General features: G+C 70.5%; 3 protein-coding genes across 10 annotated transcripts; 2 read left to right on the plus strand and 1 right to left on the minus strand.

Annotated features, from left to right (window-relative positions):
- Window positions 1-996: 996 nt before the first annotated feature.
- On the plus strand, window positions 997-7,129 carry CORO6 (coronin 6). 4 transcript variants are annotated; one of them, XM_054847919.1, is made up of 12 exons: window positions 997-1,279; window positions 3,244-3,443; window positions 4,057-4,179; window positions 4,632-4,761; window positions 4,831-5,012; window positions 5,141-5,260; window positions 5,488-5,607; window positions 6,008-6,112; window positions 6,201-6,346; window positions 6,428-6,485; window positions 6,575-6,805; window positions 6,917-7,129. In XM_054847919.1, exons 2-12 carry the CDS (start codon window positions 3,246-3,248, stop codon window positions 7,037-7,039), a joined length of 1,536 nt encoding a protein of 511 aa, XP_054703894.1. In that variant the 5' UTR covers window positions 997-1,279; window positions 3,244-3,245; the 3' UTR covers window positions 7,040-7,129. The 4 variants fall into 4 exon arrangements, with proteins under 4 accessions (XP_054703894.1, XP_054703891.1, XP_054703893.1 ...); XM_054847916.1 differs by lacking the exon at window positions 5,488-5,607 and having other exon boundaries at window positions 998-1,279; XM_054847918.1 differs by lacking the exon at window positions 5,141-5,260 and having other exon boundaries at window positions 998-1,279; window positions 6,920-7,129.
- Window positions 7,130-8,507: 1,378 nt separating this feature from the next.
- ANKRD13B (ankyrin repeat domain 13B) lies at window positions 8,508-15,643 on the minus strand. 2 transcript variants are annotated; one of them, XM_054847920.1, is made up of 15 exons: window positions 15,490-15,643; window positions 11,888-12,023; window positions 11,540-11,664; window positions 11,410-11,455; window positions 10,999-11,142; window positions 10,681-10,870; window positions 10,493-10,559; window positions 10,320-10,401; window positions 10,187-10,251; window positions 9,979-10,109; window positions 9,700-9,857; window positions 9,458-9,610; window positions 9,196-9,356; window positions 8,927-9,003; window positions 8,508-8,837 (listed from the first exon to the last, which is right to left on the minus strand). In XM_054847920.1, exons 1-15 carry the CDS (start codon window positions 15,598-15,600, stop codon window positions 8,624-8,626), a joined length of 1,860 nt encoding a protein of 619 aa, XP_054703895.1. In that variant the 5' UTR covers window positions 15,601-15,643; the 3' UTR covers window positions 8,508-8,623. The 2 variants fall into 2 exon arrangements, with proteins under 2 accessions (XP_054703895.1, XP_054703896.1); XM_054847921.1 differs by having other exon boundaries at window positions 8,607-8,837; window positions 8,923-9,003.
- A 1,775-nt stretch (window positions 15,644-17,418) lies between these two features.
- GIT1 (GIT ArfGAP 1) lies at window positions 17,419-26,491 on the plus strand. Of its 4 annotated transcripts, XM_054847940.1 has the most exons (22): window positions 17,419-17,679; window positions 20,883-21,016; window positions 21,097-21,209; window positions 21,287-21,392; window positions 21,477-21,563; window positions 21,676-21,806; window positions 21,889-21,983; window positions 22,066-22,108; window positions 22,318-22,344; window positions 22,640-22,688; window positions 22,771-22,843; window positions 23,476-23,573; window positions 23,657-23,768; window positions 23,848-23,975; window positions 24,053-24,205; window positions 24,284-24,511; window positions 24,621-24,674; window positions 24,954-25,040; window positions 25,141-25,214; window positions 25,295-25,477; window positions 25,618-25,681; window positions 25,784-26,491. In XM_054847940.1, the coding sequence occupies exons 1-22, from the start codon at window positions 17,628-17,630 to the stop codon at window positions 25,994-25,996; spliced, it is 2,304 nt and encodes a 767-aa protein (XP_054703915.1). In that variant the 5' UTR covers window positions 17,419-17,627; the 3' UTR covers window positions 25,997-26,491. The 4 variants fall into 4 exon arrangements, with proteins under 4 accessions (XP_054703915.1, XP_054703917.1, XP_054703916.1 ...); XM_054847942.1 differs by lacking the exon at window positions 24,621-24,674; XM_054847941.1 differs by lacking the exon at window positions 22,318-22,344.
- Window positions 26,492-26,701: the final 210 nt, after the last annotated feature.

Here is a 26,701-nt window from a genome sequence, read left to right on the forward strand (position 1 = left end):
CGCTTGCTGGAGATGTGGCTTGGAGATGAGGACATGGGACACGAGGCTCGCTCCGTCCCCAAGCTCCAAGGGCAGAGCAAGCCAGGGCCATGGTGGGACAGAGCAGATGGGGGGTGCATCTGCAGCCCCCTCCCTCCCTGCCACCCCTTTGGCCCAGCGAGCAAGGATGTCACCTTTTCCTGCCTTTTTGCCAGCTGCCCCCTCCTGCCGGGCTCAGCCAATGCTCGCCCGGCTCCGCACGGTGCCCTTGTAGGGTCCAGGGCTTTGCTGCCTTTCCAGGAACCACAGCTCCCCTCCCACGGGTCCCCGTGCCCTACAATCCCTTAATCCCCTTGGGCCAGGGCATCCCTGCAGGGCTGTGCTCTGCTAAATCCCAAATCTGGCTTCTGAATGTGCCTGTAACCATCCTGCTATGCAGGCCCGGGCCTGACGTGGGCTAACCCCCATGGGTTTGCAGTCCCCTTGCTCCCGGGGGGAGGTGGCAAGCCCACGGGGTGCTGGGGGTGCTGAGAGCCCCGTGGCCATGGTCTCTGTGGGGCTGGGCTGGCCCCTGGGTGTGGGGGGACCCGTCGCAGGTCGCAGCCCTGCGGGATGTCCAGCAGCCCCGTGTCCCGCTTGAGCCCTGGGCAGGGGTGACCCCCGGGGTGATGGCAGCCTGGGGGTGTCGAGGGCTGACCCTCCCCTTGGTTTCCCCCAATGCTTTAGGAAGACGCTGCCTGGCAGGAGGGGGCAGAGGGGCTTCTCCTGCCCCCCCCCCCACACCTCTCTGCAGCGTTGGGCCGAGGGGGTCCCATGCACCGTGCCGGGGCGGGGGGGGCTACGGGCACCCTTGGGCCCCCCGCTTTAGGGGAGGGAGCGAGTGCCGGCTGTGCCAGGACTGACCCCATCCCTGCGGGCAGAGCCGGGGGGAGGGGGGGTGGGCAGGCAGGGGGCCGGGGGCCGGGCAGGGTGCGGGGGCAGGCGGGGCCGGGCCGGGGCCCCCCCCTCTCCCGGTGCCCGCCGCGGGGGGGCTGTGCCGGCCCCGGCGCCCGGCTCGGCTCAGCTGTTCTCTGCGGCAGCGGCACTGCGCGGTGCCGAGCCCAGCCGCGCCGGGCGGAGCGGAGCGGAGCGGAGCGGGGCCGTGCCGTGCCGTGCCGTGCCGTGCCGAGCCGTGCCGAGCCGGGCCGGGCCGGGCCGGGCCAGGCCGTGGGGAGCGCAGCGGGGCCGGGCCGAGCCGGGCGGAGCCGAGCGGGGCGCAGCGCCGGGCGCGCCCGCAGCGCGCAGGAGCCGCGGAGCGCAGGTGGGAGCCGGGGCGCGGGCGGGCCGGGGCCGGCGGCGGGCACCGGGAGGGAGGGAGAGAGAGAGGGAGGGGGCGGCGGGGCGCTGGGCTGCGGCCCCCCGGCCCCTCGCCCGCCCGCCGCCCGGCAGGAGATGGCTATATTTGGAAAGTGACCTCTGGTCGTTCCCGAGCAGCCGCTGCGGATTCAATTGTGGCAACGTAATGGCACGGCCGGGGAGCGGGGCTGTCCTGCCTGTATCCTGCCCGCACCTTGCCTGCACCCTGCCTGTGTCGCGCCCGTACCCCGCCTGCACCCCGCCTGACCCTGCCTGCACGCTGCTAGCGCCCCGCCTGCACCCCGCCTGCTCCCTGCTAGCACCCCGTCCGACCCTGCCCGTATCATGCCTGCACCCTGCCTGCACCCTGCTAACACACTGCCTGCACCCCATCCAACTGTCACGCCTGCAGCTCGCTAGCACCCTGCCTGCAGACCACTAGCACCCTGCTTCCATCCTGCCTGCACCCCGCCTGCACCCTGCCTGCACCCTATTCGGCCCTGCCTGCACCCCACTAGCACCCCACCTGAACTCTGCCTGCACCCCATTCAGCTCTGCCCGTACCCTGCCCAACTCTGCACCCCACCCGCACACTACCCAACCCAGCCTGCACCCTACACGCTGCCTGCACCCCGCTCAACTCTGCCTGTACCACATCTGCACCTCACCTGCACTGTTCCTGCACCCCACACCCTGCCTGCACCTTGCCTGTACCCTGCATGCACTCTGCCCAGCTGGCCAGGCTGTCACCCCCTCCCTGGGCACCCCGAGCTTTGCTCCCACTGATGATGGATGCGGTGTTGAGGTGTCCCCTGCAGAGCCCCCTCACTCCCGCCCAGGGCTGGGGACTGTGTCTGGGGCCACGGGGGTGATGCCAGCGGTGACAGTGTCCAGCCCCCCCTCGGTAGCAGGGCTCCAGGCCCCCTCAGCGCCTGGCTCCGACCCGCACCCACTCTGCCAGGCCAGGGGCAATGCTGAGGGGCTGCAGGGACCCCTGGGGATGCCCAGGGACTGGGCAGATGTGGCTCGGCTCCATGCTGCACGTGCCCTGGCCAAAAGCCACCGACCCCGCAGGCTGGGGGCAGTGGTGCTCGGCCCTCTGGGCTGTGGTTTGGTGGCTGGATACGGCCCCAGGGGCTCAGTTCCCCCCGGGCGGGTCCCAGGAGCAGCGCAGGCTCGGGACAGAGATGGGTGGTTGCGGGCAGTGTGCCCGGCTGTGGCCGAGGGCTGGAGACCCCGCTGGGGCCGTGCTGAGCACAGGGGGCTCCTCCGCACCCCAGTGTGCCCGTGGGGCCGTGGGGCTGTGCCTGGTCTGGCCCTTGCTGGGATGACCATCAGGCAGGTGGGTTGGGGGGTGCAGAACGGGTGGCACACACCAAGCCGTGGGGGGAGGCGTGGGGTGGCCGACACCAGAGGCACAGCCTCCCTCCTGGGTGCTGGGTCAAGCCAGGCAACCTCAGGCCACCAGTGCAGGATGGGACGCAAGGGGACAAGCTACAGCCTGGTGTGTGGCACCTCCGTGTTCACCCCGAACAACCCTCAGCCCCGCTTCTCTACTGCAGCTGCTCATGTGCCAACTCCAGTGCCGGCCGCGGGGCACGGCACAGCCGCGGCGCACGGCACAGCTGCGCATCGTGGCCATGTCCCTGCCCAGCTGTCAAGCGGCTCCAGCTGTGGGGTGCCTGTCCCCAGCACTTTTAGCACCCACACCCCCCACACCAGGGCTGCCCCCGGTCCCTGCCGTGGGATCGGGGTCACGTTGGGCACCATCCTGCACCCTCAGCCCCTGCCATCCCCGTGTCCCCAGGCTTCCCCCTGTGCCCAGAGTTGGGGGGGATCTCTCGAAGTGCGAGGCCTGAGGTGGCTGAAACTCTGTGCCGTGCTGGGGTGGGGGGTCATGGTTGTAGCCTGACCCTGCGCCCCCCCCAGCCATGAGCCGTCGCGTGGTGCGCCAGAGCAAGTTCCGGCACGTCTTTGGGCAGCCAGTGAAGGCTGACCAGATGTATGAGGACATCCGTGTCTCCAAGGTGACGTGGGACAGCTCCTTCTGTGCCGTCAACCCCAAGTTTCTGGCCATCATCGTGGAGTCTGGCGGTGGGGGGGCCTTCATCGTCCTGCCCCTAGCCAAGGTGAGCAGGGAAGCTGTGGGGGTCTGCCACCCGGGGTTGTAGTGGGGGAGACATGCTGATGGGCTCTGCTTTTGGGGGGCTGCTGTGGCCCCAGAGCCCCCCAGCTTTGCCCCAACATCCCCATCCTCACGTGGGGGCTCGGGGCAGAGGCAGCCTGGGGTGGTCATTGGCACCTGCGAAGGGTGACATCCCAGGGACAACCGAGGCGATGTGGGAAACCTCCGGCTGCTTTCTCCCCAGCCCAAATTCCTTGGGGGCACACGCTGCCCAGGGAGCATCCCAGTGGGGTGGGGGCCTGCCCTGCCCAACCCAGCAGAGAGGCTGGGAGGGGGTCCCCGGCCCCCCCTTGCCATCAGAGGGGACACAAAACAACCTCTCCCGGGGCACATCATTCCCCTCTGTGTCCCTCCAGGGCCCTGTGCGAGGTGAGCCCCATTCCCACTGCCTCAGTTTCCCCCTTCGAAGCAAGTGCAAAGCTCTGGCCACCGCCAGGGCCCCTCCGTGTCCCCGCTTGTGCCACGGCCCCACGTGGTGGCCAGGCTGGGGCTTGGGGGGCTCCCAACAGGGTCCCCCCCGGCCACTGGGGACTCATCCCGGCACCTCGGTGTTGCAGACGGGACGGGTGGACAAGAACCACCCGCTGGTGACGGGACACACGGCGCCTGTGCTGGACATCGACTGGTGTCCCCACAATGACAACGTCATCGCCAGCGCCTCAGAGGACACCACCGTCATGGTGAGGGGCCGGACCTCGGGCGGGAGGGGGGTGGCAGGCGCTGGGGGAGCGGCACGGAGCATCCCCCCCCCCTTCACCGCCTGCGAAGTGTCACTGGCCTATTTTTAGCCCCAGTGCCATGCGTTCGCGCTGGCGGCGGCTGCTCTCTCCATGATGCAGCAGTTTGTGCTAAATATACCCGCCCCGGCGACTCAGCACCCAGGAATAGCTGGGGGGAGGGAGGGCTGGGGGCTGCACCCCAGCTGTGCCCCCCCTCCCTGTGCCCACCAGCACCCCAAGTGCCAGAGGTGCACCCCGGGATGCAGGCGCTGCTGCCATCTCTGCACCACCCTCCCTGCAGCCCGAGCCAGGATTAACGATGGGGTTAATTGGCTCCAGGGTGCTCAGCTGCTTAGCGCTCAGCCGCAGGGTGATCCCCGCTGCCCCGTGCTCCGCTCTCTGTCCCCCCCCAGGTGTGGCAGGTCCCCGACTATGTCCCTGTGCGCAACATCACGGAGCCCGTGGTGACGCTGGAGGGACACTCCAAGCGAGTGGGCATCATCTCGTGGCACCCCACCGCCCGCAACGTCCTGCTCAGCGCAGGTAAGGGGTCCCGGGTCGCCCTCCTCGGGGACAGGTGAGATCGAGGACAGCTGACGATGTCCTCCACAGGCTGTGACAACCTGGTGATCCTCTGGAACGTGGGCACGGGGGAGATGCTGCTGGCGCTGGAGGACATGCACACGGACCTCATCTACAACGTGGGCTGGAACCGCAACGGCAGCCTCCTCGTCACTACCTGCAAGGACAAGAAAGTCCGCGTCATCGACCCCCGCAAGCAGCAGATCGTGGCGGTGAGTGCCCCCGCCGTGTCCCCCCCACCATCCCGCCGCGGGGTCCCCCCCGTGCCTGCCTGACCCTACTAACCGTCCGCACCCGCGCGTCTCTGTCTTTGGTTTTAACCCGCTAACGACCGGCGCAGGAGAAAGCCAAACCGCACGACGGCGCCCGCCCCATCCGCGCCATCTTCATGGCCGATGGCAAGATCTTCACCACCGGCTTCAGCAAGATGAGCGAGCGGCAGCTGGGCCTCTGGGACTTGGTACGAGACGGAGGCTGCCGCCCGGCCAGCGCCGCCCCGGGGACCCTGTGGAGCCGGGGACGCGCTGGGTGCCGGGGACGCTCTCTGGCAGCGCGTGCACGCGACCCATCAGCCTCATGCACTTCCCAGGAGCAGGACTCAGCGGCTGTTTTGGGGGACAGATCCGGACCCCTCCATTTTCCCCCCCTTGCCCCTGCCGCGTGCTGACTCTCTCCCCCTCCCCCCAGGAGAGGTTTGCCCCCCACGAAGGGCTGAGGCCCGTGCGGGCCATCTTCACGCGGGAAGGACACATCTTTACCACGGGCTTTACCAGAATGAGCCAGCGGGAGCTGGGCTTGTGGGACCCGGTAACGAGGCCGCATGGAGTGCTGCCCCGGGAACTTGGCTCCACCACCCCCCGCCCCCCCCCGCCCCAGTTGGGGTGCCCGCTGCATCCCCCCCAAAAAAGATGCCAAGTTCCCAAGTGTGCCGTGCTGTGCCGGGCATGGGGAGGGGCCTGGGGGGGCGCAGGGAGTGCTGGGGGGGGGGGGTAAGCCAGACTGGGGTGTGCCCAATCGTGCAGGTAAGTGGGAGCGGGGCAAGGGGGGCTGGGGGGGGCATGCCAAGCTGCCTGCCCGGGGGGTTGTGTACCCCGGGGGAGGGACAAGCCCCGTCCCCACAGTGTGCCGTGGCTAATGTGTGTGACTAACCGGGATGGGGGGTTTCGGGGCCACCGCTCACCCCACCACCACCGCTCCGGCCCCACAGAAGAACTTTGAGGACCCCATCGCCCTGCAGGAGATGGACACGAGCAACGGCGTCCTGTTGCCCTTCTACGACCCCGACTCCAGCATTGTCTACCTCTGCGGGAAGGTAACCCCCCACTCCGGGGCACACCCCTCCGTGCCACCCCATCCCTGGGGGTGCCGGGGCCGGCTGACACCCATCCCCACCCCTGCAGGGGGACAGCAGCATCCGGTACTTCGAGATCACGGACGAGGCGCCCTACGTGCACTACCTGAACACCTACAGCAGCAAGGAGCCGCAGCGGGGCATGGGCTTCATGCCCAAGCGTGGGCTGGACGTCAGCAAGTGCGAGATCGCCAGGTGAGAGCCAGGGGAAAAGCTGGGGGGAGGCGGAGGGGTCGGGGGGGGCAGCTGGACCCTGACCACCTCTGCCGCACGCAGGTTCTTCAAGCTGCACGAGCGCAAGTGCGAGCCCATCGTCATGACGGTGCCGCGCAAGGTGAGCCCACGGGGGTCCCAGGGGAGGTGGGCGGGGGGGTTCCTAGGGCAGGACACCCCATCTCACTGCCGTCTCCCTCACCCCCGCAGTCAGACCTCTTCCAGGATGACCTGTACCCCGACACGCCGGGTCCTGAGCCGGCCCTGGAGGCGGACGAGTGGCTGTCGGGGAAGGACGCGGAGCCCATCCTCATCTCGCTGCGGGACGGCTACGTCCCCGTCAAGAACCGGGAGCTGAAGGTGGTCAAGAAGAACATCCTGGACAACAAGCCCCCTCCGGGCTCCCGCCGCAGACAGTCCACCTGCGACTCCGACTTCTCCGTGAGTGTCCTGGGGACGGGGACGTCGCCACGTGGCTGTCCCCCTGCCGGGGGTGGGGTTGGGGGGGGCCGGAGGGGGCTCCCCGGTGACCCCGCGTACCCCCCCCTGCAGCAGCCAGCCTTGGAGGAGGTGCTGGAGGAGATCCGTGCCCTGAAGGAGACGGTCCAAGCGCAGGAGAAGCGCATCTCCGACCTGGAGAACAAACTCTGCCAGTTCGCCAACGGCACGGACTAGCGCGGCGGCCACGGCCACGGCCACGGGCAGGGCGAGGACTGCCCCGGCCCCCCCCCGGGGATTAAAGCCGAGTCCCCGCAGAGGGCAGGAGCCCAGAGCCGTGTTCTTTCCCCAGGCGCCGAGGCTGCAGGGAGGGGGTCGGACCCTGACACCTCTCCCCCCCCACCACCCCCCCCCGCCCCCGGGGCGTCCCGGCACATCGGCACCGCGCTGCAGCGCCGGGGGGGCGGGGGGAGTCCCGCTTCAGTGCCCGCAGGCTGGGGCTGCTGAGCATCCCTCCGCGGGGACCTGCAAGCCGGGCGCCAGCATCCTCCCAGGACGGGGGGCTGCCAGCCCCCCCCCCCCCCCAGCCCCCCCGCGCCCCTCCCGACCCCCCCCTTGCCCCTCGGCGGTTGCTCCCAACCGGCTCTTCGCTCCTGGGCCCCCCTTTACTAAAGGGCTCGGTCACCCCTGGCCGTGGGGCGCGTACCGGGACGTGGGACCGCCACGGTGGGGGGGGGGGGCCTGCCTGCACCCTGCTGCCTGCACCCCGCTGCCTGCACGGCCTCGGCGCAGGCAGAGAGAGGCCGAGAGAGACAAACATTAAAGAGCATTTATTGGTGTTGGCCGCGGTCGGAGCTGCTCGGGCTCCCCCGGCCCTGGCCCAGACGTCGCTTGTGGGGTGCATGGGGGGGTGGAGGGGGGGCGCCGGCTACGAAAAGTCCCAGGGGAACGAGCCCGGCCCCCCTCACGGCCCACGGCCCCCCGTGTGCAAAGGAGGAGCAGCCCGGGGCGGGGGGCCGGGGGTTAGCACCATTTGACGTAAGGTTTCTCTTGGGGGTCAGTGCCCGGGACAAGGGGGTGCAGCTCTGCCGGGGGGGGGGGGGGGGCATCCGAGCAGGGCAGAGGGGTGCGAGCAGGGGATGGGGGGGTGGTGGTAGTGACACTGGGTGGCCTTTTACGGGCACCCCCTCTGCTGCCCCAGCGGACCCCCACACGAGGGTGGGGGGGGTGGGGGGCTGTGTGGCCCCGCGCTGGTTGAGGGGTGCAATGGGGCTAAACCCCCCCCCCCCGCCTTGTTGGCAGGCAGAGCAGCTCCTGGGTAAGTGCACTTGGTAGCGCCTGGGCAGGGGGGCTAAGGGGGCTGGGTAGAGCCCCCCCCAGCTCCGAGGGCACCCCAGGACCCCACGTGGCTGACAGTCCCCCGTCTGGGGCAGGATGTGCCCCCCGCCACCTTCCCGGGGCGAGGGGCCGAGCAGCACCCCATAGGGTGATCGGAGGGGGCTAGGGCAGTCCCAGGGGTGGGGTACAAGTCCATGGGGTTGCCCCCCCTGGTCCCTGCCACCCCAGCTGCAGGGCTGCCACCCACCCCACCCTGTCCTGCTGTGGGCTGGCGCCCCCCTCACCCCCCCCAGTACCGCCCTGGCTCTGAGGACAATCCCCCCCCTGCCAGGGCCAAATTCTGAACCCCCCCTCCCCCTTTGCCCTCTGCAGTGCTTGGGCTGGCTCCCCCCACCCAGCTCCCCCTCCGTGCCCCCATACACGGCTCCGGCTGCGTCCCCGTGCCTGGTGGGGTGGGGTGGGGGGCTCAGCGGGGGCTCAGGGTCACTTCTCCGTCAGTGAGAGCTGCAGGATCCGCTGCAGCTCCTCTTCCTCCTGGCGTGTCCGGCGCTCGGCTTCCTCCTGCTCCCGCGCTGACAGCGCCATGGCCAGCCGCAGCTGCTCCGCGTAGCTGGGGAACAGGGCGCTGGGCCCCCCGCCGCCCCCCCCTGGGGCCGGGGTGACAGGGGGACGGGGAGCTGCTGTGTGCTGGGGAGTCCTGGGGGGTGGCAGGGTCTCAGCGGGGGTCCCCGCGGGGCCGGCATCTGCTCCCGCTCCCCCCGGGGGGGCTGGCCAGACCTTACCAACCTGTCTCCTCGGCGGCCCTCGTGCGACATGGGGTGGGTGCCCGGCTTGCTGTTGGTCAGCGCTTCCCAAATGGTCACCTGCGGCCAGCAGCAGAGTGATGCTCGGAGGGTGGCACCCTCCCCAGCACCCCAAAACCCAGCCCCCCCAGCATGAAGGATGCAGGGATGGGGCAAGGTGGGGTGAGCATCCTAGGGCAGCATCAGGACAGGGTGGGCAGTGGGGTCCCCCCGATGAAGGGGGGGAGCAGGAGGAGGCAGGGGGGTGCCCACCTGGTCATACTCGCTGCCTGCTTCCAGCAGGCTCTGCTGGATGGCGAACTGCAGCAGGTCATCCTCATCCTCCCGCAGGGTGTCTTGGTGGGTGCCCACCACGCTGTACCCCCGTGGCACCTCAAACAGCGCCGGGTCCATCTCACACGCCCGACACGAGGCTGCGGGGAGACAGGCGCCGGCATGGCTGGGCACCCTGCCGTGTGGGTCATTCCCCCCCCCGCCCCCCGCCCCCAGCAGTGTTCCCCCCCACCCCACGTACTCAGGGAGCTGGAGCTGCTGACGCTGGAGGAGTCGCTGCTGGGCGAGGGTGCCTCGCTGCTGGGGCTGTGCCGCAGGGAGCTGACGGGCTCGTCGCACCCGTTGAGGTTCCCGAAGGTGATGCGGGCATTGAGGATGTGGAAGATGGGGATTTCTGTGGGAAAGAAAGGGGGAAAAAAAGCAGGGAGGGAAGTGGGCTGCACCACCTGTGCCGGCAGCAAAGACACCCCCCCCCCGCCGTACCAATCTTGACGGGGAAGCCGGGCGGGAGGCGCAGGGTGATGAAGTCCCGCAGTTTGGCGAAGAGTGCGTTGCTTATTGCCATGAGGTCAATGATGGGGGCAACCTGCTCACAGAGGGACAGCGGGTGGTCCTCGCACAGCCACAGTTTTGCCTTGAACCTGCCGGGGACAGGCGCCGGGCTGGGGACCCCTGCCTGCCCCCCCCCCAGAGGGGCTCTGCTGCGACTGCGGGGGGGAATGGGACCAGAGGGGGTCCCCAATTTGCTCCTTCTCCCCTCACTTCTGTGTCTTGGTGGTGAGCTCCATGGGCCGCCCCATGTCCCGGTTGCCCAGCTCGAAGTTGGGGTTGAAGTACTCCTCGGGGGTGATGGCGGTGGGGTTGGCGTGGCTCAGCGTCTGCGTGATCAGTGTCTGTGGGACAGCCCAGCGGGATAACGGGGGGTCTGGCCACGGGGCCACCCACCCAGCAGGACCCCTGACAGACTCACCCCATTGTTGGGCCCCACGTGCTGCTCGGCGATGCCCAGGAAGGACTGCAGGGGGGTCTTACTGCCTGCGGGAGAGGCGGTGAGGGCTGGAGCCGGCGCAGCGCCCTGCCCGCCCAGCCCGCACCGGCTCCACCTTTGCTCTTGCCCTTGTGCTGGTCCGAGAGGTGCTCGGTCCGCGTCCGCGTGATCAGCTCCACGTTGGACGCGCCATAGACCTGGCCGAGGAGGGGAAACACCAGTGATCGATACCCCTCCAAACCAGCCGACCCCCCCCGCCCAGGAGGCTCAAATCTCCCTGCCCCTCACCTTGGCCTCGTACCCATTCACCATTTCCGTCTTCTCGCTCCTCCAGCCCAGGATCCCGGACTTGTTCCTGGGGTGACACAAGGCACTCATCCATGAGTGAGGGATAGTCTCGCTCAGACAGCCCAGGGTGCGAGCACCTCAGGGGGCTGTGCATGCCGGGGGAGGGGCCGGTGCTGCCCCCAGCCCACCTCTCAAAGGCGATGTTCTTGGTGTCGAGCTGGGTGGTGACAACGGGGGCCGTCAGCCGCCCCATCACCTGCTCCTCGGTGGGCTGCACAGCAGCCAGCAGCACCTCCTGGTCGTGGCCGGCCAGGGCCAGCGTCTCCGAGTAGACCACTCGCCGGTCGTGGTCGATCTCCATCACCACCGCGCTGGTGTCTAGGAGGCGGGGGGTCAGGGTACACGGGCACAGCCATGGTCCCCGCCACAGCACCCAACCGCACCGCAGCACCAAGGGGCTCTGCCTGTGCTCCCCGGTGAAGGGGGACACCTCGGTGCCAGCTCACCTTGTCCCCGAAAGACGAAGCTGCGGTTGCCCCGCTGCCAGGTCATATGGTCGAAGCCCAGCAGCGTCGTGTCCACCCGCAGGTTCTGGCCGCTCTTCCACACCTTGTAGGTGTCGCTGGGGCAGATCTTGGACACCAGCGGCACTGGGGAGAGACGGCGATAGCCCAGCCAGGGATGGGGCCACCCTGCACCCCCGGGTGGGCTGCCAGCGCTGAGCTGGGTGGGAGATGTGCCCGGGAACCCAGCACCTCGGCGGGATGGGGGTCTGCAAGCTTGGGGCGTAGGGGGGCGAGAGGACAGGTGCCCCCCATCCTGGGGATGGATGCTGGGGCTGGGGGCAGTGCCAGAGACGGGGGAGGCTCTGCGGGGAAACCCCCGCTCCCCCCTGCTCAGCTCTGCCCCAAGCTTACCCCAGCTGGTGAACTCCCACTTCATCTCCACGTAGAAGTCCTGGGCCTGTGGAGAGCACAGCAGGGTCAGGAGGAGCCTGTGACCGGTGTGTGCGTCCCTGGCCCCGGTGGCCCTGCCGGAGGGAGGTACCTTGCGCAGCTTCTCCAGCAGGATGGGGATCCCAGCCAGGCGCTTGATGGCTCTCTGGTAGTCGCGGTAGCGCAGGACCAGCTGCACCAGCTCCAGGTCGCGGGTGCTCACAGCCTCCTGCAGGACTGCAGGGCAGAGAGGGGCAGTGCCCAGGGGGTGGCACGGCACGGCACGGCACGGCACAGCCGGCCACTGCACAGGAGCCACATGCATGTAGCACGGCGTGAGCTGTCCCGTGGGGAGCTGCAGCATGAGGTTGAGCAATGCCCACGCTTGTGCCCGCATCCGTGTCCATGCCCACGCCAGGGCAGCTTGGCAGGGGACCGAGGCAGCGAGCCCCCCGCTCACCTGTCCAGCCGCTGCGGTTCTCCTTGCCCACATCGGCGCCATGCTTCAGCAGCACCCTGGCGCACTCGAGGTGGCCCAGCGTGGTGGCCAGGTGCAGCGGGGTGCGTCCTCGGGGGTCCAGCTGCTCAATGTCAGCCTGCCGGGAGGTTGTGGGCTCAGGGGGCACTGGGGTGGCCAGACCTCGCCCCCAGTGCCCTTTTGCAGATGTGAGGTTCCTGGCTGGAGCAGCCAGGGAAAGCAGCCGACATGTGCCGGTATCTCAGAGAGAATCCCCATCCCTGAGCTCCCCCAAGGGATGCACGTGCGCTGCACCCCAAAAGGCTTTCCCTGCTCCCCACTGCCAGTGCCGGCCCCATGGGGAGGGTGGGGAGAGTGCGGCGGTGGCTGCCAGCACCCAGCGTGGCTCGGCGCGGTCAGGCTGGGCTGCACCCACCACATGGGCACGGAGCAGGAGCATGGCGTGGCAGAGGGGGGCACAGATGCCCCTGGGTGCAGTGCACGGAGCTCCGCACAGCTTGATGCTGATGCAAGCTCAGGAAAAGCCCCCACCTCTGGGATTTGGGGCGGGGGGGGGGGTTTGCTGCCCAGTTGCCAGGCAGCAGCTGCCGGCAGCCCCCCTCTGCCGGGCCCGGGAGCGCGGCGGGTGATGTGGGCTGCGGCGGGCGCACGTGTTCCCCTGCCTGAGCCGGGGGCGGGCGGCTGCGTGAGCGGAGCGGCTGCTCGGAGGATCCCCGGGCCCTGGGGAACCGCGCGCTGGGGCTGCGATTGTTTGTGCCAAACCCGGAGCCTGGCGCCCAGCCAGCCCCGAGGAATTCTTCTCCCACCAGTGGCGGTGGTGGGCACCCCGAGCACCCGTGGGCCCCGCTACCTGTGCAAGGTGCAGCACCGCAGCCGTGCCCAGGGCTGGGGGCACAGCTTGGGGCTTGATGGAGTGGCGGGGGGGGGTGGTCAGCCTCTGCCCCCCCAGCACCCGGCCAGGGCAGAAGCCTTGTGCCCGGAGAGGGGCAGTCAGATGCTGCCAGGCAGGAGGCAGCGGGGACGAACCCCGAATCAGGGCATGGGCTTTGGGGAGGCCACTCCTGGGAGCACAAACCTGGGGTGCAGCACCCAAAAGTCCTGTCTGGGACCGAGCACCCTGGAGGCATTTGGGGCTGGGCAGGGGTGGGGGGTGGGGTCTCTGGTGCCCAGGCTCTTGCCCCGCAGCAAGTCCCTGTCTTGCTCTTGGGCATGTCCTGCTGTCCCTCTGCCCTGGGGATGTCCCCATCCCTGCCCTGGCTGTGGGCATCCTCATGCCCCTCATCCCCAGGGGCTCACCAGGCAGGGGGACCCCCCAGGCTGCCCACACCACTGGACCAAAACAGCCCCCGGTTCCCTGGGAGCCAATGTGCTGCTCCAATGCTCTCCAAGCGACTGCTGCTTCTTAATTGCGCTAATGAAACGACTCTAATTAAAGCAATCGCCCCCCAGCCGGGGGACGGGTGCTGCAGGCTCAGCGGGGCTCCCCAGCCACAGCCCTGCCCCAGTGCCGGGCGGGACGAGGGTCCCTGCTCCGGGGACGCAGTGCCAGAGCCAACCCCGGGGGACACAGCGTGACCCAGTTTTTGCTCCGGCACTGGGACGGCTCTGGCTCGGGGGCTGCGGCACAGACCTCCGAGTGCTGCCTGTCCTGGGGCCGTGACACCCACCAGGGGTGGGGACAGGGACAGGGATGGCTTTGGGGTGGCAGCGGTGCAGCGCAGGACTGCAGCTCTGCTGCTCCTCCTGTGCCCGCTGGGCACGTGGCACAGCACGTCCCCTCTGCTGGGGTTGTCCCCAGAGTGGAGGACCCCAGTGCCTGCTCCTGGGTGGCAGGGGGGACACAGGCCAGTGTGGGGAAGTGGTGCTGGGCACTGCTGTCCCTGTGCAGCCCCAGGTCCCTGCCATGCGTGATGGGGCAGGCTGCGGTGTGTGGTGTCCTGGCACAACGGGCTCCGTGTCACTGCCTGCCACGTCCTCGTGCTGTCCCTGCCATGGGGACCTGCTGGCCCTCGCTCCCCAGGTAGGGGCAAGCGTGGATGAGAGCTCATGGTGACAATTCAGGGGTGACCCACACAGGGCCCTTACGGGGACATGGAGAGGAGCAATGCTGCCATCTGCCCCAGCGCTTCCCAACCCCAACCACCTGCATGGCGGGGGGGAGCATGGGGTGCCACTGCCCTGCACGGGTCCCCATGGTGGCGGGAGGGCAGAGCCCCCAGGCAGGGGGACACCCAGCCCCAGCATCGCACTCAGCACCAGCCCCGACCCGCTTACCCGGGGGATGCTCTGGCGGGGAGAAGGGCTGAGCTGTGTCCCCAGATGCCCTGGACAGAGGTGGGGGGCTCAACCTGGGCTGGCCCCCACCTCCTTTACCCAAATCCCGACCTGCCTGCAGCACCCATGGGCCCCCCTGTGCATCCCTGGGGTGCACACAAGGCCGGCTTTGCCCTCGCCCTGCAAATGGCAGCAGGGGCCACGGCAAAGCCCCTCCACTGGCCAGGCCTGGGGGGTGGGTTAGAAAGCCTCTCTGCAGGCGAGCAGGGCCAGAGCCACGCTCGCAGCCCCTGCACCTCCCCGCGCCTGCCGAGCCGCCGCCGCCTGCACCCAGCTTTGATGTCTGCCATGCCGGGCTCCTGGGAAAAATGACCCCAAATTACCACGGAAATAAAACCGCTGGTGATGGCTTGGGGGGTCAGGGCGATGCCAGTGCAGCCCCCCAGCTGGCCCCCACAATGGAGGCGGGTGTGGCGGGAGCCATCGCCTGCATCCCGGTGGGAGCATCGCAGCACGGCAGCCCCCCCTTTCATGCATTGCCGGGGTCCATCCGGCACGGCCCTCAGCACCCCGGGGTGCCAGGAGCTGGGCCGGGGGAGTGGGGATGCTCAGCACGGCCTCGCTGCCAGCCTCCCTCCAGTGCCTTGCGGTTTCCTGCGTCTTCGGGGTTGGGTTTTAATTACCTGAATTGCAACGCCACGGGGGAGAGGGAGGCTGGGAACCCGCCTGGGGACTTGCCCGCGGCCCTGCTCCGTCAAAGGCCGGCCGGGGGGGGGGGGTTCCCGGGCTGGGGGGCACGGTGGGTCCCCTCATACCACGGAGAACCTGCCTGGCCTGCTGGGGGGGCTGTGCCCCGGCAGAATCAGGGCCCTGTGTCCTCCCGGAGAGGAGCTCAGGCTGAGGGTGGGGAGCTGGGGGTGCAGGCTGGCAGCACCCCGAGAAGCAGGTTGCAGGTCGGGGTGCCAGGGGCCTGCAGAGGCCTAGCAAGGAGCCGGGGACACGTGGGGAGGGATGCTCGGGGCTGCACGCACCAGGGGATGCAGAGGACCCGCGGGTGGTACCCACTGCTCCCTGCCAGCCCCGGCGGCAGCCGACACAGTCCCGGGGTGCAGGGGGGACACACGACACCCGCCGAGCCCTGCCGACCCCGGGAGGTACCCCCATCCCCACTCTCATCCTCATCTCCATCCTCATCCCAGCCCCGAGCCGGAGCCCGCCTGCAGCCCGGCAGCATTGCATCAGCCCGAGCCGAGCCGAACCGGGCCGGGCCGGGCCGTGCCCGGGGGTGCCCCTCTCCCCCGCCTCCCCACCTGCTTGGCGCTGAGCTCCCGGTCCAAGTCGCGGGCGCGGTTGTGCCAGACGAGGTAGTGCAGCGGGTACCTGCCCTCCGGCCCCTTCCTGCCTGAGCAAGACGCGAGCATCCTCCGTGCATGCTGGAGCGGCGCGGCGGGCGCGGCGGGCGCGGCGCGGGGCGGAGCGGGGCGCGGGGGGGGGCCCGGGGCGGGGCGGGCACGGCACCTCCCGCCCGGTGCTTCCCCCGCGCCCCCCCCCCCCCCCCGCACCGCCCGGCCTCATGGGACTTGTAGTCGCCCTGCCCGGCATCGCCCCCTTCCTCCTCCTCCTCCTCCTCGCCACCCCTCCGCACCACTCGGCCCATCACCGCGGCCCCCGACCCCGCGGGGGTGGCTGCAAAGGGTCACCCCGCTGGCGCTCAGGCACCCCCCCAAATCCTCCCCCAGGCTGATTTCCCTCCTCCCGGCTGACCCCCGCTCCCCCCATGGGCCAGTGGGCCCGGGCACATGGTGGGGCAGGGGCGAAGGCGGTGGGCAGGGGCGGCGCGGGGGACCGTGCGGGGGGCCCCAAGCCCCCCCACCCCCGGGCAGCGGCAGGCGCGGGCCCCCGGCCCCGTTTCCTTTTCCGCCTGCATTTCTCCGGGGCAGGCGTCGCATTTTCCGGCTGCCGCCCGAGAACAATGCGAGGCTGGGCCTCCGCCGGCCGCCTCGGCCTCCCGCCGGCGCCACGCTCCCAGCCCCCCGCCCCGCTGCCCCCCACCCTGCCATGGGGCCGCCACCGAGGGGTGAATCTCCCTCGTTATTATTCTCCGCTCAGCCAAGACGAAGGCAGCGGTGGTCACATCCCCCTGCCCCGGTCCCCGCACAGCATCCCCCATCTCCCCACCAGCCCTGCTGCCCCATGACGTCATGAGCCATCTCCCCAGCAACCAGCGGTGAGGTCATCCGCGGTGCAGGCCGCACAGCCTGGCCCATGGTGGCAGGGGGCAGGATCCGGTCCCGCTCTGGTGGCTCCTGCCTGGGGTGGCTATGCGGTAGGGGTCCAGCCCCCGCAGCTGCCTGTGGGGCCCCCATGGTGATATTGGGGTGTCACCCCCTGCTCCAAGTGCTTATAGAATCCCAGAGGGGGGAATAGACCCCAAATAGACCCCAGTCTTCCCCCCCCAAATCCCCTGCTGAACACCCAAGGGAGGCTGTAGCCCACCCCGCAGATCCCCAGTGCAGTGTCCTGCCTGCACTTGTTGGGGCAGGCAGGGAACCCCAGTGTCCTGGGACCCCCGGCCAGACCCAGGCTGCCCGCACTGCACCCCGTGGTGCACCTGGGACAGGGTGGGGAATGGGGGTGCACAGGAGTGGGGTGCACAGTGGCAGAGCTGGCACTGGGAACAGGACTGGGGGGGTGCCCAGGGCTGGATGCAGGATGAGCGCCCAGAGCCGGTGCCAGGGTGCCCAGAGCAGGACTGGGACAAGGGGGAGGTGCCCAGGGCTGGGCCCGGGGTATGCAGGACCCGGGCTGGGGCCAGGACGAGAACCACAGGGGTGCCCAGGACCCGGAGTGGGGGGATGAACAGGACCCGGGCTGGAAACAGGACCGGGACGGTGTCCCGGACTGGGACCGGGACCGGGACCAGGGGGGCACCCAGGACTGGGGCCGGGGTCAGGGCCGGGGGATGCCCAGGAGCAGGATGGGTTGCACAGGACCAGGCGCGGGGTGCTCAGGGCTGGAACCACAACCGGAGGGGATGCCCGGGACCGGGACCGGGAGCAGGCTGTGCCGGGGCCGGTGCTGGCGCGGACGCAGGTGTCGGTGCGGGTACGGGCGCGGGGGGGGGGGGTGCGGGTCGCTGGGCGCGGTGCGGTGCCGGTGCGGTGCGGGTTGCGGGGCGGTGCCGGTGCGGGGCGGTCGCGGCGGCGCTGCCGGTGGCGGGGCGGGGGCGGCGCGGCCCCTCCTCCGCCGGGGCCGGGCCTGCGCCGCTTCCTGCGGAGCCGCCGGGCGCTGGGAGCAGCCGGCAGCCCCCGGCGCGCCGCGGCCCCGGGCCCCCGCCGCCCCCGCCCCCGCCGCCCGGCCCCTCGCCCCCCGGCGGGCCCGGGGGCGCCGCCGCCGCCGCCCCACGCTGGCGCAGAGGCCCGGGCCCGGGCCCGCCTCGCCGCTGAGGATGTCCCGGAAGGCGCCGCGGGCGGAGGTGTGCGCCGACTGCAGCGCCCCAGGTAAGGGCCGCCTCCCCGCCCCCCCCCCCCCCCCGGCCCCGGATCCGGACCCCCCGCTACGCCCCATCCCCCCGCCAGCCTCCTGCGCCCCCCCGGCCGGGCCCTTCGCACCTCGTGCTGCCCCCCCGGAGCCCCCCCCCGAGCCTGGCCGGGAGCCTGCCTTGCGCTCCCCGGTACGGCCCCAGCCACCGTGAGCTCCCTCTGCACCCCGTGGTGCCCCCTGGTACATCCCCAGCACCCCCGTGAGCCCCCTCTGCACCCCGTGGTTCCCCCGGTACATCCCCAGCACCCCCGTGAGCCCCCTCTGTGCTCCCCGGTACACCCATGTGTCCTCCGTGAGCCCCCTGTGCACCCTGTTGTGCCCCCTGGTATATCTCCAGCACCCCCGCGTGTCCCCTCTGCACCCCGATGTGCACCCCCTCAGTATGCTCCCAGGGAGCCCTTTTGCATCTCCTTCTACACCCCACAGTGAGGCCTCTTTGCACCCCCTGGGTGCCACCAGGACCCCTCTGGTGAGTCCCCTCTGCACCCCGCGGTGCACACCCTAGGGACCCCCGCTGAGTCCCCTGCTCTGCCCCCAGCCACCCTCTGATACGCCCCCAGTGCAGCACCCTGGTGAGGCCCCTGGGCCCCCTTGGCGCACCCCCTTTCCTCACGAGGAATCTCCCAGTACACCCCAAATGTGACCCCAATAACCCTCCGTGCCCTCCTCAGTGCCGCCCTGGTGTACCCCCACCGCCCCCCCGTGCACCACCCACAGCCTTTGCACCCTTCAGCGCGGGGGCTGCTGGCACAGGCTGGGGACGTGCCAGTTGGTGCCAGCAGCACCGAGGACCCCGCAAATGGTGGGATGGGGTGACACCCTCCTGCACGCCCAGCACCCCGCTGCCAGCACCCACGCTGGCCGGATCTGGGCTCGGCGGTGCAGGCAGGCTGAGCCGGGCCGGCGGCGGCTGCGCTGCAAGCCGGAGCCTGAGCCTGGGCAAGACTATTCCCATCCCCAGCGGTGCCGGTGCCCACAGCCCCCGTGCCGGGCACGAGCCCGTGGATGTCATGGTGGGGCTGGACCCCCAAACCCTGCCCGCGGTGTGGCCAGACCCCCAAACCCTGCCCGTGGCCAGCTCGGGCAGCCCCATGGCGATGAATGAATGGGGCTGGGCTTCGAGGCTCGCTCCGAGCCGGCCCCAGAAAGCTGCCCGCGGGCCAAGGCTGTGCCGAAATTATTCCGGCCACGTGCCAAGGGCCGGATCCTGCCAGGAGAGCCAGCGGCATGCGTGGGCGCGGGGCTGCCCTGCCTCTGGGTACGTCCCCTGTGCCGGTGGACAAGCGGGGGGCGCAGGGGTGCCCGGGGTGGTGCTGAGGCTCCCTGCCGGGGAGGGGGGAAATGGAAACCAGTTTTTTTCAATCTCTTATCGCCCGGCAGCCATGTGAGGAAATGAGTTATAAAGTCCAGAGGCCGCTTCCTACCACGCTGGGAGCATTCGCCGCCACCGCCAGGGATGCGCTGGCTGGCCCTGTGTGGTGGGGTGCCCATGGGGTGCTCTGGCCCCTCTGCCTAGGCTCACTGGGCCAAATCCCTCTCCGCTGGCCCCGTGCAGGGATGCTGGCTGGCCCCGGCCCTCCCCTCCCAGTGCCGGGGGTCCTGGCATCAGCCCGAGTCCCGGTGCGGGGACAGAGGTGCCGGGAACTCCCTTGAGCCAGCACTCCCCGAGCTCCTGCAATGCCCACCCGCATCCCGGCGCATCCCGGCCGCCCCTGCAGCAGGAGGGGGTGCTGCCCCGGGGGGTACCCCACATCCGCCTGGCTGCGGGGCCACAGGCGGCCTCGTCAGCCCGCTCCCCCCGCGCAGAGCATCCTGTTCCCGGCAGCACCCCGTGGGCAGCGGGCGCGAAGGCACAGATGCCGCCGTGCCGGCTGCCAAGGCGCTGCCATCTGTGTGCGCGGGGCTGCCAGGCTGGGGGGGCTGCTGCTTCCCCCCCCCGGCCACCCCACCTCGGCCCCTGGGCACTGCAGCACTGTAGGGCTGGGTACCCCCCAAAACAGTGTCCCCAGGGCTCCCGGGGGGGCTTGGGGAGGGGCCGGGACCCTGCGGGCAGGAAGGAAGAGGGGTAGACCCAGCCGCCCGCCCGCCTGCCTTGCTCTGCTGGGTCGTGGGGCCATCCTCACCTCCTCAGGGCCATCGCGGCCGGGCAGTGTTGCCACCCCCCTCCCGTGGGGCAGTGTGGTGTTTGTGTAGGCCCTACAGAAACAAGGGGTGGTGGAGCTGGGCAGAGGCTGGCAGGGGCTCCCCCGCAGTGCCCGGCAGAGGGGCCGCCCAGGGACGGTTCGGCATCGTCACCCTGTGCCTGGCCGCATGTCACAGGAGGGGGCTGTGACCCAGTGGGGGGGTCCCCAAATCCTACCCTCGGTGCTGCTGAGATCAGCTGTGGCCCCACAGCTGCCCCGTGGGGCCAGCCCCCACTCCTGGCCAGCCCCAGGCCCCATTTTTGGGGTGCAGGCGTGGGGAGCTACCGCCTGGCCGGGAGCGGTGCCCCCACGGGTGCGGGGCTGGTGCCAGCGCAGGGCCGGCGCGGCTGCTCAAACGGCCCTTTGTTCCCAGCAGGGACACAAAGGGCTCCAGTCCGGCCGGGGCCAGCAGCCGGGGCTGGGGGGGGGCTATGGCAGCATGGGGGGGCTGCGGCACCTGCCCTGAGAGCCTGGGTGCCCTGCGGGGCTGGCCTGGGGTGGGGTGCCGAGGCTGCGGAGCCAGTGACCACTGTGTGTGGGAGCCTGTGGGCTGGGGGTGCGCACCCATCGGGGGGCACGCTGCCTCTGTCCAGGACCCCCCCCCCCCCCAAATGCCCAGCCGGGAGCTCAGGGGGTACACGGCCCCGACGGGTTCTGCGGTGGGTCAGGGTGCCCCTGCTTGGGTGCGCTGTCGCAGGGCTGGCATCGTCCCTGCCACTGGCTGCCCTCCGGACGGGGGAGGCCAAATCCTGCCCCCCCGCCCCCCCCCCCCCCCCGCTTTTGGCTGGTGCCTGGTTGCTACGGGAAACCTGTGGGTTTCCCCTGGCGATGGGCTGAGCCCCTCACCGTTGCTGGGGAAACGGTCGCTGTGGCAACGCACCTCCTCCTGGCAGCAGCGGGTGGATGGGGAGGGGACCGTGTGGGGAGGGGACCTTGGTGGCGGGGACACCCGGTGACACCCCCGTGCCACCCCGCAGACCCCGGCTGGGCCTCCATCAACCGCGGGGTGCTCATCTGTGACGAGTGCTGCAGCGTGCACCGCAGCCTGGGCCGCCACATCTCCATCGTCAAGCACCTGCGCCACAGCCCCTGGCCCACCACCCTGCTCCAGGTGCGTGCTGACCCCGTGGGGACGTGGGGACACGCACACGGGGACCCCCATGCCCACCGGGCCCTGCCTCTCCCCCGCAGATGGTGCACACCTTGGCGAGCAACGGGGCCAACTCCATCTGGGAGCACTCGCTGCTGGATCCGGCCCAGGTGCAGAGCGGGCGCCGGAAGGCAAACCCCCAGGACAAAGTGCAGTAAGTGCCCCCCGTGCTGTGGGGAGGGGGTCTGCGCCGGCCAGGCACTCACCCCGCAACCTGCCACCCCCCCTCAGCCCCACCAAGTCGGAGTTCATCCGCGCCAAGTACCAGATGTTGGCCTTCGTCCACAAGCTGCCGTGCCGGGACGACGATGGCGTCACTGCCAAGGACCTCAGCAAGGTGGGGCGTGGGCTGGGGACGCGGGGACCCCCATCCTCGGCAGTGGGGATGGATTTCCCCCTTACCCGCCTCTCTCCTCCGCAGCAATTGCACTCGAGCGTGCGGACGGGCAACCTGGAGACCTGCCTGCGCCTGCTCTCGCTGGGTGCCCAGGCCAACTTCTTCCACCCGGTGAGCGCTGGTGGGGCTTGGGGTCCCTGGGATGGTGCCGGGCTTGACAGGGGGGGCCCCGGGGTCCCGTCCCACGGGCGGGCCGTGGGGCTGAGGCTGCCCATGCCCACAGGAGAAGGGCACCACGCCGCTGCACGTGGCCGCCAAGGCCGGCCAGATCCTGCAGGCAGAGCTGCTGGTGGTCTACGGTGCCGACCCCGGGGCACCCGACGTGAATGGCCGGACCCCCATCGACTACGCCAGGTGAGGGTGGGGAAGCGGGGGTGTCACCCCCGTCTGCACCTCCCGTTTAGGGTGGGCATCACCCCCGCCCGTCCTCTCACAGGCAGGCAGCCCAACACGAGCTGGCGGAGCGGCTGGTGGAGTGCCAGTACGAGCTGACCGACCGGCTGGCCTTTTACCTCTGCGGCAGGAAACCGGGTGAGCACGGGGGTCCCGGGGGTGGGGGGGCTCAGCCCCAGGGGGGCACGGGGCCCCGCTCACCACCCCTCTCTTTGCGCAGACCACAAGAACGGGCACTACATCATCCCGCAGATGGCCGACAGGTGAGTGCCTGGTGCCCGGCACCCCGCTACCTTGTCCCGTGTCCCCCCCGGCGTCCCCGCTGGGCCGAGGGGGGGACCCCAGTCACCTCCCTGTGAGCAGCGTTGGAACATCCCTGGGAAGGGCGGGGGGGGGGGGGGGTCCACGTGCCCGCGCATTTAACATCCGCCTTTATCCTGTTCTTCCCTCCGCTGCCTTCTCCGGAGCGCAGGGTGCGCCCAAAGTGCATGGCACAGAGGTATTGTCTGCTCGGCGCTCGGCTCCGGGGAGCCCCCTGTGCTGCTGGCATGGGCCCCCCCTGCAGCCCTGGCCGCTCAGCCCAGCCCGGCACCTGGGGGACACCCGGGGAGGGGGGTCCCGCTCGCCTCCTGCCACCTTGTCCCCCCCGTGCCTGCCTGTCAGCCCCATTTGTTGAAGCCCCCCCGTACCCGGGGGGGGCCCTGTCATGGTGGGGTGCAGCTGGGGACCGTTTTAACGGGGATGGGCCAGGAATAACCCCCCCTTTGTGTGTCCCCCCTCCCTGCGCCCCGCAGCCTGGACCTCTCTGAGCTGGCCAAGGCAGCCAAGAAGAAGCTACAAGCGGTGAGTAGGGGCCAGGTCAGGGCTGGGGGGGTCCTGGCCGCTCCCCCCATCCCACCTGACGCCTTCCCCTGTCCCGCTGCAGCTCAGCAACCGCCTCTTCGAGGAGCTGGCCATGGATGTCTACGACGAGGTGGACCGCCGGGAGAACGACGCGGGTGAGCGGGGAGGGTGGGGTGCAGCCCCCCCCCCCAGCGCTGGGGCGGGCGTCCTGGTGCGGGGAGGAGCAGCCAGCGGGGCCGTGGCCGAGCCCAGCGCTCCCCCCGATCTGGATCCGTCCGCCGGGACCGCAGGCCCCTCCTTCCTCATTCCTCCGGCCGGGGAGGTTTTCTCGGTGCGAGGGGCCGCCGCTGGGCGCCGGGGCTGGGGTGCTGCCGGAGGTGGGTGCCGGGACCCCCCAGGGATGGGGGCGCAGCCTGGATGGGACCCCTTAGCTGGGGGATAGCGGGGCAGGGGCCACCACGTTTCCGTGGCGGGGTGGGCACCGACGGGCAAGCCGAACCTTCTCCCCGCTGGCTGGGGGGGGTGTAGAGCTGGTGCCCCAAAGGGTGAGGAGCGGGGGGTCCCTGTTGCGGGGCGCGGGGGGGACCCCAGCGCCGCGGGGCGGCCGGGTAAGGCGATTCCCGTCAGCCCGGCCGGGCTCCGCTCCCAACCCCGGCAAGCTGGCCCCGTGCCCGCGCCTGCGTCCTGCCGGCTCCGCCACCGGCCCCGGGCCCTGCATCCTGCTCTCTCTGGGGGGTCCGGCCCCCGCAGCCCCCCCGGGGGTCTGACACCAGGCGTCTGCCCGCAGTCTGGCTGACGACACAGAACCACAGCACGCTGGTGACAGAGCGCAGCGCCGTCCCCTTCCTCCCTGTCAACCCTGAGTACTCGGCCACGCGCAACCAGGTGAGCCCCCCCGCTGGCCCCGCAACCCCCCCCGCTTGCACCCAGACCCCTGCTCACCCCTTTTTTCCCCCTCCATCCCTCAGGGCCGGCAAAAGCTGGCCAGGTTCAATGCCAGGGAGTTTGCCACCTTGCTCATCGACATCCTTGGGGAAGCCAAGCGCCGGCAGCAAGGCAAGAGTCTGCTGAGCCCCACAGGTGAGGGACGGGGGGGCAGCGAGGTGGGGCTGAGCATCTCCCCCTGCCCTGTGCTCAGCACCCCCCTGCCCTCCCCCAGACGCCCTCGACTACTCGCTGCGGAGCCAGAGCGACCTAGACGACCAGCACGACTACGACAGCGTGGCCTCCGACGAGGACACGGACCAGGAGCTGCTGCGCAACGCCTCCCGCAACAACCGTGCCAGGGTGAGCCCCGGACCCCTGCCCTGGACGCCCCCCTCCCCCGGCTCTGGGATCCCCGCACTGAGCCCCTCTCCCCGCAGAGCATGGACTCCTCTGACCTCTCGGACGGCCCCATCACGCTGCAGGAGTACCTGGAGGTGAAGAAGGCTCTGGCCGCCTCAGAAGCCAAGGTGCAGCAGCTGATGAAGGTGAACAACAGCCTGAGCGACGAGCTGCGCCGGCTGCAGCGCGAGGTGGGTGCGGGGCCGGTGGGACCCCCCCTCCCTTGGCATACCCCCCCTCCTCGCTGATGGTTCTTTCCCCCGCTGCAGATCCACAAGCTGCAGGCAGAGAACACGCAGATCCGGCAGCAGATGGGTCCCACGCACCCAACCCCGGCCCCCAGCGAGCGGCCGGAGCACGGGCACCCCCCGGGCACAGCCCCCCCGCACCGCCGGGACCGCCAGGCCTTCTCCATGTACGAGCCGGGCTCAGCGCTGAAACCCTTCGGGCAGCCAGTGGAGGATCTGGTGACGCGGCTGCAGCCCTTCGGCGCTGGCGTGAGTGTGCTGGGACGGGAGGGTGGGTTTTGGGGTGCAGTGGTGCCCCCAGCTCTCCAGGGTGCTGGGTCCCGTCCCCATGGGGCCATAACCTTTCATGTGTCGCCAGGAGGTGGAGGACGAGGCTCTGTACTCCATGCACATCCCGGCCAGCGTGTACCGGGTAAGGGGGCCGCAGCGGGGGCGGCTCCTGCATGGGACAATGTGGCCATCACTCTCCTGGGACGTGGCCTCCGTGCCATCCTGGGACGTCCCGCCCCCCGCCACCCTGCACCCCCTGGGTCAGGCCAGGGACCTCCCCGGGGGACGATGGCTGCGGGACGTTCCTGCATGCAGGGCGGCGGTGTCCCCTGTGCTTGTCCTCCCCTGCACGTCACTGGGATCAGCTCCGGACCCTTCTGCACCCCGTTCAGCACCAGCTTCCCCTCTCTTCCCCCTTTAGATCCGGAAAGGTCCGTCTGCCTCCTCGGTGCCCTTTCCCCCATCCTCCCCGCTGCTCTCCTGCCCGCCCGATGGTGCCCGGCACATGGTGACGTACTGGGGGGGGGGGGGCAGCTCCAAGGGGGGGACCCCGGCCCTGCACGGGGATGGGGCTGGGCAGGGCCTGACGCCACTCCTCTCCCCTCCAGAGCAAGCTGGACCGGCACGGCAGCGGCACCGACAGCGACTACGACAACACGCAGGCGGGTGAGGTCCTGATCAGGTGAGTGCCGGGGCTGGGGACTCCGCCGGGAAAACGGGGCTGGCACTGACCCCGGGGGGTCGGTCGGTCGGTCCCTGCAGCATGGAGGGGAAGCGGTTCGTGGAGCTGAGCAAGGATGAGGATTTCCCCCACGAGCTGGACCTGCTGGATGGGGAGCTGGACCCCGGGCTGCCCAGCACGGAGGATGTCATCCTCAAAACCGAGCAGGTCACCAAGAACATCCAGGAGCTGCTGCGGGCGGCACAGGAGTCCAAGCATGACAGGTAGGGCTGGGGCACGGCCACAGGGTCCCTCCGGCTCCCCCTGATCCCAGGGGCTATGTTCACACGGGGCCATCCCTGCCACCCCTGTGGTTGGGAGCCGTCATCCCCCCCCAGCACTCACCCCTTCTGCTCGCCCCCAGCTTTGTGCCCTGCTCAGAGAAGATCCACTCGGCTGTGACAGAGATGGCATCGCTCTTCCCCAAGGTAGGAGGGGTGGGGGGGTCCCCGGGGTAGGGGGGGTCCCCACCAGGCACCATCAGCTCCCCCCAGGGCAGGTCCTGACGCCGCTCCTCTGCCCTGCTGCAGAAGCCGGCGCTGGAGACAGTGCGGAGCTCCCTGCGGCTGCTCAACGCCAGCGCCTACCGGCTGCAGAGCGAGTGCCGCAAGACCGTGCCGCCAGAGCCGGGCACCGCCGTGGACTACCAGCTCCTGACCCAGCAGGTCATCCAGTGTGCCTACGACATCGCCAAGGCCGCCAAGCAGCTGGTCACCATCACCACCCGCGAGAAGAAGCAGTGAGCGCCGGCCCGTGTCCCCCCGCGCTCCCCCGGCCCCTGCGCTCTCTGTCTCTCCCTCCCCTCCGGCAGCAGCCGGCACCTGGGGCAAGCGCAGCTGCAAGTGGCCTTTAGCCCATGGGGAGCCGGGGCCTGGGGCGAGCCCCCCCTCGCCCCCCGCGCCACCAAGGAGCTGGTGCTCAGCCCGCGGGGTAGGTGCCTGCGTCCCCCTGTACAGACCCCTGCCCGCCCCCCCGCAGCCCGCCCCGCGGCACGCACCTAACTTATCCTGTACATAGCCTGTGTAGCTGTCCGTGGCGGCAGCGGCAATGTACCCCCCACCCCCAAAAAGCCCCTTGCCGGGCGGCTGGTACCCCCGGGGCTGCCCACAGCATTACACTGGACCGGGGTGCCCGCGGGCCCCCTTCCCTGGGCGTCCTGCCCCCCCCTCCCCCCGGGGCCGCGCTCCCTACTGTAAGATGTGTCCTTGTACATTTGTATCAATAAAGGTGTGAGCATTGCACGGGCTCTGGGGGCGAGGGGGGGGTCTGTCTCCCCGGGGTGTCGCTGCAGGGGATTCACCCCCCCGGGCGCCAGGCAGGACTCGGCCACGTGTCCCTCCCGTTTCACCCAGTCCCCTTGGCCCCGGCTGGCGGCCGCTTACGCCGTCCGTCCCCGGCACAGCCCCGCTGCTCGCCCAGCCCCGGGGCAGGGCTTTCCCAGCACGGCC

This window comes from Grus americana, chromosome 19 (genome assembly GCF_028858705.1).
Source record: "Grus americana isolate bGruAme1 chromosome 19, bGruAme1.mat, whole genome shotgun sequence".
NCBI lineage: Eukaryota > Metazoa > Chordata > Aves > Gruiformes > Gruidae > Grus > Grus americana.

Coding starts and splice junctions, on each gene's coding strand:
- ANKRD13B (XM_054847921.1), bottom strand. CDS start 15,600: ATGCTCGCGTCTTGCTCAGGCAGGAAGGGGCCGGAGGGCAGGTACCCG. Junction 10,871..10,998: donor CTTCGTCTTTCGGGGACAAG/GTGAGCTGGCAC, acceptor CCCGCCTCCTAG/ACACCAGCGCGGTGGTGATG. Junction 8,838..8,922: donor GCCGCCGAGGAGACAGGTTG/GTAAGGTCTGGC, acceptor GCCACCCCCCAG/GACTCCCCAGCACACAGCAG.
- CORO6 (XM_054847919.1), top strand. CDS start 3,246: ATGAGCCGTCGCGTGGTGCGCCAGAGCAAGTTCCGGCACGTCTTTGGG. Junction 4,180..4,631: donor CAGAGGACACCACCGTCATG/GTGAGGGGCCGG, acceptor GTCCCCCCCCAG/GTGTGGCAGGTCCCCGACTA. Junction 6,113..6,200: donor TTGTCTACCTCTGCGGGAAG/GTAACCCCCCAC, acceptor CCACCCCTGCAG/GGGGACAGCAGCATCCGGTA.
- GIT1 (XM_054847940.1), top strand. CDS start 17,628: ATGTCCCGGAAGGCGCCGCGGGCGGAGGTGTGCGCCGACTGCAGCGCC. Junction 25,215..25,294: donor GCGGGTGAGGTCCTGATCAG/GTGAGTGCCGGG, acceptor CGGTCCCTGCAG/CATGGAGGGGAAGCGGTTCG. Junction 25,682..25,783: donor TGGCATCGCTCTTCCCCAAG/GTAGGAGGGGTG, acceptor GCCCTGCTGCAG/AAGCCGGCGCTGGAGACAGT.